Source organism: Lontra canadensis, unplaced genomic scaffold, assembly GCF_010015895.1.
Source record: "Lontra canadensis isolate GAN:19392208 unplaced genomic scaffold, GSC_riverotter_1.0 scaffold40, whole genome shotgun sequence".
Lineage (NCBI taxonomy): Eukaryota > Metazoa > Chordata > Mammalia > Carnivora > Mustelidae > Lontra > Lontra canadensis.
The window spans coordinates 16,527,065-16,536,357 of NW_022631034.1; the positions used below are offsets into that span (position 1 = coordinate 16,527,065).

Below are 9,293 nucleotides of genomic sequence, written 5' to 3' on the forward strand. Positions count from 1 at the left end.
AATACAAAATAGGCTAACACTGACTGGTTTGGAAAATGCACATACACACATATACACAAAGCTAAAGGAAACACAGGAACAGTGCTGATGTCCTTGTTATTGTGTCCAATACCTTTAAATGTATTTATTATATTTTTAACAGTGATATGAAATTAGATCAATTTAAAGTTTAATTAAAATAATATATTTTAAACTAACAATGCAGAGTATTTATGAAAGATATCACTCTTTCACATACATACATACTTGGAAAAAATCTAAGCACACATACATTCAAGAGAAAACTTTATTCCATTTAGCAATCTAGCACAAATCATTTGGTGTAAAAATGTGTAGCTTCAAAACAGACATGCAATCTTACTTAGGAATTTGGAAATATGGAATAATTTCTGTTCATAATTGTCATGGACTTACCAAATGATATTAAGCATGTAATTTAATTAATTTGATTTTTATATAAGTAGGTCATTACTTTCCATTTAATAGAAGGTTCTTTTTTCCTTAAGGAAAATTCCAAGGATCTTAGAAAAATAAAGAAATTGCCTATGTGTAATAGCTACTAATAAATCTACAGTTAACCTTCTTGTTCTCTACAAAGCAGGTAGAACGATCTTTTCAAAATGCAAATTTGTCATTCTACCAGCTTCACCCCCACTCCTCCTCTCCTATGGAATTTAGGATAAGGACTATAATCCTAACCATTACCCTTCAGCTAATCTCTCCCATTCCCACCAATGTCTCTGTGCTCCAACTACACTTGACTTTATTTCAGTATCCTGACTATTCTTGCTTTCTCCCACCATATGACCTCAGACCATACAATTTTTCCTGCCCAGAAAACTGTTCTCTATCATTTTCACCAATAAACTCCTCTCAGCATTCATATTTAAGCTACCACATCACATCCACGGGGAAACTCTCCAATGTCTCCCTCCGCCAGAAGTCCTTCACTATCCATTAATTGACTACTATGTAACTCTACTTCATTGCACTTATCACAGTTACAACCCAAAGCTGCAAAATCCACAAGTCTGATTTTGATCACCTGATGTGCCCAAAGGCCAGGACACTGCCCAGCGTATAATAGATATTTAATAAATGTTAGATGAAAGTAAATGACTTCAATGAAACACATGTCCAAAAATTTACGAAGGGAATTCCCTTTCCTCTGAAGTCTGTTCTTGCTATAATCCCTGTGTTAGTAAATTGCCCCCACCTACATGTTTCCTAAGCTAGAAGCCTAGCAGTCATCTCGGACACTGCTCTCCTCCTCCCCTTTGATTCACACATCACAGCAGCTTTCCAGTCCTGTCAGTTCTTTCTTTTCCCTATTTTCCAGATGCATTTTCTCTCCCCCATTCCCACTACCTCTCCTTTGGTTTATCAGATGTTGATAATCATCACCTCCTTCAGGGCTTCCTCCCTCCTTTCTCCCCCTTCTTTGAATCCATGATCTACAGGCCAACTAGAGTATGGAAAACATATCATTTCTCTACTCAAAGCCATTAAAAAAGTTCTCATTTTTCTCAGGATAAACAGAAATGTCTGCTAAGTAGTTAAAGAGATTAAAGAATCAATGATGAAATGATTGAATAAAACAGAGTAACATGGTGAATGCAGCCTGGCCTTTGCATTTACCTGCAGCAGCATCACAAACTGAGCCTCCCGACACCCTATAAAACCACAGGAACTACTTAGAAGTTCCCCCAAACCTAACATGTTGGTTTAAGTTTCCATATAGTTCCTCCCACTGCCATCTTTGCCTATAGTCTCCTTGCCTTCTTCTCAAAGGGTGAACTCCTATACACTCTTCAATACCCATTTTGCACTTGAATTCCCAGAAAACCACCCAAACCCTCCTGGAAATAACCTCTGTCATCATCTTTGTCACTGCCATACACTGACTCTCCCCTGTGGTACCATCAAACTGTATTATATGTACATCACTCTTTCTCCCTTACTAAAATTTGAGTTCTAGGCAGGGACTAGGCCTTATTCATCTTGTTTGCCTGTTAGCAGTCTCTAGTCTATAACAGACACACAGAAAATATTTGTTGGGTGAGTGTATAAACTTTCACATGATGCATATAAATATTTAGTTATATATCAAGTTTCCTAACCTTTCTCTGTTTGAGTTTTCTTTTTTAAAAATTTTCTTAAATTATCACTCAACTTCCTTAAACTAAAAAAAAAACCTAATCCACAGAAATATAAATTGCACAAAAATTCTGCAGTTCATTTGGTATAACGCTTGAGAACTTGTGAACAGTTTTTCCCATAACAGTAGAATTGTTACTCCAAATAGTGGTCTCAGAGATAAGTATATATATATTTATCTCAGAGACCTGGATAGGGACATACACATATGCCTGTGTGTATGTGTGTGAACAAATGCACCTACTCTCATGTCTGGCACACATTAGATGCTCAATAAAACATAGATGCTCAATAAGCATGGTTTGAACACACACACAGTGTATTATGTTGCTAAACTGCAGTGAAAAGAGTCTGAGATTCTGGAGCCCAGGATTCTGCTCCGGCTCCACGATTCACTATTTGTTTTACTTGTGCAAGATACTCATTTCTCTGATTCTCAGTTACCTCCTCTACAAAATGAAGGAAGAACCAGGAAACTTCTAAGATCTGCTAGCTCTAAAATTCTATCTCTTCCATCAAAATGCCATTTCAAATCAATGTAACCTGGTGAAAGATACACTATAACATTCAAAACAAACTTTGTAAAGGTCTTCTCTATTACAAGAAAATGAAGATTACTTGGTCATATTTCTTGCTAAGAAATCCTTTCTACAGATCTCCCCCATTCCTGGAAAATGGTTGATCCTCTGGAAAATAAAAAGGTAAACATTAATATTCCCATGGACTTAATGAATACATTCATTTATACTACAATAAAGTTACATCCATCCTGAGTTTAATGTTCTTAAAAAACTATTAATGTAAAATATTTAAAATGAAATGACTATAATGACTTTATAGAATTAAAGAATCTACAATAAGCAAAGAAGAAAATTGCAAATTTTTTTAAGAAATCAGAAAACCATGTTTACAGAGATATCGATGTTACAATTTTCCATGTTGAATAACTGGTCATTCAATGTCTATTTCTAGTATTCTAAATTTACTATATTCATACAGATAAGCATTGTAGAAATATTGGCAAGAATCGCCTTGTTAGTATCCTATAGCCAATTTTGTATTACACTCTATACTGACAAACTATACAAAATGTTGATTGTCTAAAATTCTGTGTATTTGGCTTTTTAGTTTGATGTCTACTTTTTAATATGTTTGTTTGACATTCTACAAATAAAATAATGAAGCCCGCATGGCAGATATTACAAGGTATTTCCACTTCCTGATTTCTCTGTGCAATTTTTCCATGTCACTCGTCTTTAAGAGTAATGCAAAGCAACTGTGTAGGAAGTGTTTTCTCCTATTCTTCCTTAAAGATGGAAAGAGGTTAAAAGTTAGAATGGAAGGAACTCAGGCTTTTATGCAAAGAGTCAGGACTACTGGACAGCAACAAAACAGGCTATTTAGGTAAGTTAGAAATGAAATTTAATATATCCACACATTAAGAATCCTATCTGAGTAAAATTATGATGGAATTCATAGAACTCTCCTAAAACCAATAACTGGTCATGATTAATCCCCACCTGGTAATTTTGCAGCTCTGCAATCTTCTCCTGCTGAACCGCAGAATCACACCATATAAGGTTACTTGTTTCATCCTCATCTGGAGTTTTCATAAATCCCATTTCATCTATCACTAAACGAACTGCAAGTAAATGATTAAGTTAAATGAAAATTAAAATACTACTGAAATATATTCACTGTGGAAACAGGTTTTATATATGTAAATTTTATCTCACAGTATTTCGTTTGCAAAATATCCATTAGTTATAGCATTCCCTTATTTTTAGCTACAACAGTTTATATAGGGCCAAATTATACTCACAGTAACTGAGAACTGTTTTTAGGTTGCACTCAAAATCCTCGGTTTCAACCGTCAGAGTTTCAGCAGGTACACAACTCTGCTAAAAAGTTCAGTGACTAATCATGGCACAGTGAAAACACATACACAGCTGAGACAACACCTCTACTCAGGAAAATGGACTTCATGGCTTTTTTTTTGTGACCTTGGGCTAAAAGGGAAAAGGTAAAAATAGTTCCTGATCATTAGACCTATCCTATACTTTCCACCTCCCCAGTTCAAATTATTTTTAGCAATTAAAACCAAGTCAGTATTGACTCAGGATATGAAATAATGAAGCAGAATTCACCGTAGAGATCTGGAAACTGTCCCTCCTATCTGCTCCTAACACCTTCATCCGATTGAAAAAATTTGTGCTCAGAGGAAAGCTTGTTTTTTCAGTACAAACTATTTATATGCTCCTCTCTGATCTGGATACCAAATTAACATACTAACACTTTTCTTCCAATGAATTTCAAGTTTAGAATAAAGATAAGCAAAATATTTAGGATAAATTTTGGATCCCAACAGAATTCTGAGTCTTAATAGAAAGGTGTAACTATATGGCAGCCCTTCGATGTTTTCTTTTTAAATGTTTTCCTTTACTGTACACCCTATGTATGAGGAGAAATGGTAAAGGGGGATCAGTTGTCTGAATTCACTTGGCTCAAGTACAAAACTGATGAGCAGACACTTGTCAGTCTCAAGTTCTAGAGACTCTTGATTGCTTTTTGGCTGAGGAGAAAGAAAAGATTTTTTATGCAATGGTTCCTAGACTACAGACATAAAAGAAGAGAATAGTGATTGGAGAGGGATGATGCTAGGGTGGGGAGGAATGCTGAACTGAAATCACCATTCTCCATGAAAGGCTCAGAAAAACTTGGTGTTGTTCTGAAGGTGCAGGTGACAATGTACAAAACAAGACTTGGGGGAAGGGCCATTGTCTTGTCTGCCCCCGACCACCACGCAACTTTGCTGACCTGAGGGCTCACAGGGAGGGCAAGGGCCGCAGCTACCCAGCCTGGGAGACTGCTTTAACTCACTCATAAGCAGTAAAAAAAAATAATGAGGCCAGAATAACCGCTCACAAGCAGACCTGTTCTTGAGTATAGGAGATACATTGTCTGGGGCTGTTCAGAGATAACTGAGAAGACCTTAGAGAGAGATGGAACTGGCGGCAGTTACAGAGGGAGGGAGTATAATGAGCTATTAAAATGTACGCATGAATGTATACATGATGAATGTACACATGAACCAGTGAGGCTGGGAACATTCAGGTTACATAACAATAGTGGAAAAGATCCATTATTTCATTAGATTCACAAACCAAATCTGTAAGATCAATCATATATAAATCTCTTTTATTAAGAAATTCAAAGCTTGGAGAGCTGACAAAGTTGAACTTCAAAGAAAAACACAATGCTAGGTTATTATAAAGTCTCTTTTCTCAGGTAAGCCATTTAATCAAATTTTTATTTGAACTGAAATTTTTGGAATCTTTTAAGGATATCATCCTCCACTGCATGGAAAAGAAATCCCTTTTAATGCATCAGCTCCAAATAGAAATTTGTTGACAGCTAAAGCCTACCTCCATGCCTTGAAATGCTGGTATTTTAGGAGGTTTCTTTTAATAAGGGGGTAAAAAATAATTGTCTCTACACTGAATTTCTACCAAACCGAACACTCCATTGGTAAAACAGAGATAACCATATGAACCATTTCCTCAGATTTCCCTTTATATATTACATAACCCCCTCTCCAATCTTTATTGTCCCCATTAAATAAAAATTACCAAAGATATACTCCTCATAATTTGTCCTATGATCTTTTCCCTTGATCCATAGAGCTTTCAGAGGCTGTTCAGGAGTTTTAAAAATAGGAATCCATGCAACTCTCTGAATCTTAGATATAGAAGATACATTTGTGTTTCTCAATTTAAATTTCAATTCACATTTTACTTAGGCAATATGATATAGTAAAAAGAAAACTGAATTCGGAAACAAATGAATTTATGTTCAAGTTCCACTTTTGTCATCTGTGTGAACTTGGGTAGGTTGCTAACTCTCACTGGACTCGTTTATTCAACTTTCTATAGAGGATGTATAAAAAATAATGTGGAATTTCATAATGTAGTAATTATAGAACCAGTGAGAGAACGTACTTCATTACTCCATATGTCTTCATAAGAAACTAAAAGAGAAATTTCTCTCAAGACTCAGGAATACAGAAGTCATATGTCCTTCGAATAACCAATGATTTTATCTTCTGTGCACAGTGCAGTCTATAACTGATTATGTTTTAATATTTGCTTTGGTTGCTAGGAAGCTCTGAGTCAAATCCATGTCCATCTCGAACTACAGAGAGTCTCGCGGTATGTATTTTGTACTCTTACCAGCCACAAGATTCATCTTAGTTTTACTGTCTTTATTTTCCCGTGTTTATCATCTTAATGCTATTAGCCACTTCAAATTCACCTCACTATTATAGTGTAGAAAGGCAGGGGAAAGGGAGGAAAGGAGTAATGCAGCCTATTTTACAGGGTTATTTGGAAGATTAAATGAGGTAATGCATATGGAATGTTTGGTCAATGACTATAAAAATATTACTATTAAAACTATAGCAAAGTATTCTACATGAGGAAACAGGCAACACCAGCACAAAAACACAGGTGTTCTGATTATGGCTTAAGTGTATTTCCATTATATAATTCAAAATGCCAAGATAGCAGTAATTAAATTATAAGAAGTAAGGTGTTGCATAAACTTGCTTAAATAAGGGAAAAAGCTACCTTGCTTTTGACACACAGCCAATTCCCTCTTTCCCTTCCCTATACTTAGCTCTGTATTCCCCAAACAGTCCCTGATCCAAGGACTGAGCCAGGAATTCTGTTAAACACCACAGCACAGCAAGGAGGTAGGAATCAGTATAAAGAAAACTGGTAGTGGGTATTAAGGAGGGCATGTATTGCACAGAGCACTGGGTGTTACACATAAACAACGAATCTCGGAACACTACATCGAGAAAACTAATGATGTATTGTATGGTGACTCGCATAGCACAATAAAATAATTTTTTTTTTAATTCTAAAAAAAGGATGCTAAGGCAACTTCAGCCCTGGGAAAACTTCCTGGGAAAGTGAGAGAGAAATGAATTGAAACACTCTTCTGTAGATCAAGGTTCCTTATGAACCCCACCAAAACCTTAAAGTAAATAATAGGATAACACCACCCATCAATCACTTTAACAATGGTCACCTTACTCTTGTTTCTAGAAAACATGCTGCAAATAAACCTGAATCTTTCACATCTCACCCTCCCATGCTAACTTGCTTCAAGTCCCCGCCTCTGAGGACTACTTATTGGAACAGAGTATCAGGGAGCCTCAATTCCAATGAAATATTCCCACTGATCACTCAAAAACTTTGGTGAATTACTATAAATGAAAATGAGACTCTCAAAGATGGATAAGAGTAAAAATAATTAACATACTTTGATTTTCCTTAACTCTCTCAATGCAAAATGGCTAAGAGGAAGATTAGTTGAGTATCTCTGGTATTTGTTAAGAGTTCTGCAAGGCTGGGGGTGCCTGGGTGGCTCAGTAGTTAAGCATCTGCCTTTGGCTCAGGTGGTGATCCCAGGGTCCTAGGGTCCAGCCCCGTACCTAGTCCGGCATCCAGCCCCCTGCTCTGAGAGGATCTTGCTTCCCCCTCTCCTACTCTCCCTGCTCGTATCCCCTCTCTTGCTGTGTCTCTCTCTGTCAAATAAATAAAAAAATAAAAAAAATTTAAAAAGTTCTGCAATGCTGGGCAAGTGTATCATAATTTAAGACAACTATTCTTCTTATCTACTCTCTATACCACAGATACTGCTTATACATAAAAACTGAAACTTCATTAATAAAAAGCAACAGCATCATCAAAAGAATTTTTTTTTTAAAACACAGAGAGAAATGTGTTGTTCCTCTATTCCTGAAGTCAGTCATTGTTTGATAAAAATCTCAAAGTTTGTAATTTTTAAATTTTACATCTAACATTTTAATCTGTGTAATGTTTACTTCATACTTGATTTAAAAATTAAGTATTAATCAATATCACATATATAATACCATCTCATTAATAGCTAAAGCCTTTAGTTTACATGGATGTTCTTTTTGTTTATTGACATGTTAAATATCTCATAAAAAAGAACACTTTATAGAAGGCATTTAAAAATGAATTGTACAAACGGTATCTCCCTGAATTTCAACATTGTTTTCAACATCAAACCAATCTTTCCAACAGTGATGAAAATCTCATGATTCTGAGGAGACCTACCAATTTCAAACTTTGTCCCAGCAACATTTGCTGTAATGGTTCCCTTCTTTTTCTTTTTTCTGACTTTCCTTTTCATTGTGCTTTGGTAAGGCAATTCTGTATTCAGATCCAGGGGAGAGGGTCCCTGAATAACTTTAAAAGAAATGTAAACCAATCAAGTATCACTAAAATAACAAAAATTTCATAGCAGAGAACACAGATGCCCCCCCCAACAACAACAACAAAAAAAAGGTAAAACTAAAAATTCTGGTTCGTTAAGAGTCCTCAATTAATTTTTAATTCTTAGAAAAAATTCCCAGTGATGATCTATAATAATACAATCATGTCAATCTGCTTACCTCTTTCTTGAGGCAAAGATGGCATTATTGCCTGTGCCTGTTACAGTGTGTGCTGTTGTACCAAGCTCTCAGGATATCTGGGAGGCCTACATTAGTCTAAGTAGGATATGGCTCCAGATCACTGAAAGTTCCTATCATATTATCTTGGTGGAATCCTCAGATTTCAGGACACAGAAGTTATGGGATGAGAAGTTACCTGTAGGGATTTTAAAACAAAGTCATTTAGAAAACAATTTTTATGAAATGTTTCTGTTCTTTTTAAAAGTCAAGTAAAGGTGAAAGTTAATGTACATATTCAATCAACAAATATTTGTTAACTCATTAAACCTTATGCAAATGCCAAGTGATGGCTCCCTGTCCTAAAAAGTGCACAGAGTAGGAGAATTTTATTTAAGTCATATATTTACACACAATAAATAACATGCCATACACCAACAATAACGATAACCATATTCACTACCAACTATTGAACACTTGCAGTCATGGGTCACTTAAGCCACTTAATCTTTCAACAAAATTATGAGGTAGAACTTTTATCCCTGTCTTACAGTTAACTGACCTCGGAAAGGACAAATCTTTACCAAAAAAGTGACAAAATTAACATCTCTCCGATGTCAAAGTCAGTGCCCTTAATTAGGACTCCACACAA

At 35.7% G+C, this 9,293-nt stretch overlaps 1 protein-coding gene across 3 annotated transcripts in view; it reads right to left on the reverse strand.

Annotated features, from left to right (window-relative positions):
* TTLL7 (tubulin tyrosine ligase like 7) overlaps positions 1-8,760 on the reverse strand; it is a 93,193-nt gene extending 84,433 nt beyond the window's left edge. For all 3 annotated transcript variants that reach the window (XM_032870229.1, XM_032870230.1, XM_032870231.1), the window contains exons 1-4: positions 8,645-8,760; positions 8,307-8,438; positions 3,678-3,799; positions 2,776-2,843 (exon numbers count right to left, since the gene is read on the reverse strand). In XM_032870229.1, coding sequence (XP_032726120.1) covers positions 2,776-2,843; positions 3,678-3,799; positions 8,307-8,438; positions 8,645-8,669 — 347 coding nt within the window. In that variant the 5' untranslated portion in view covers positions 8,670-8,760. The remainder of the gene's footprint in view (positions 1-2,775; positions 2,844-3,677; positions 3,800-8,306; positions 8,439-8,644) is intronic.
* Positions 8,761-9,293: the final 533 nt, after the last annotated feature.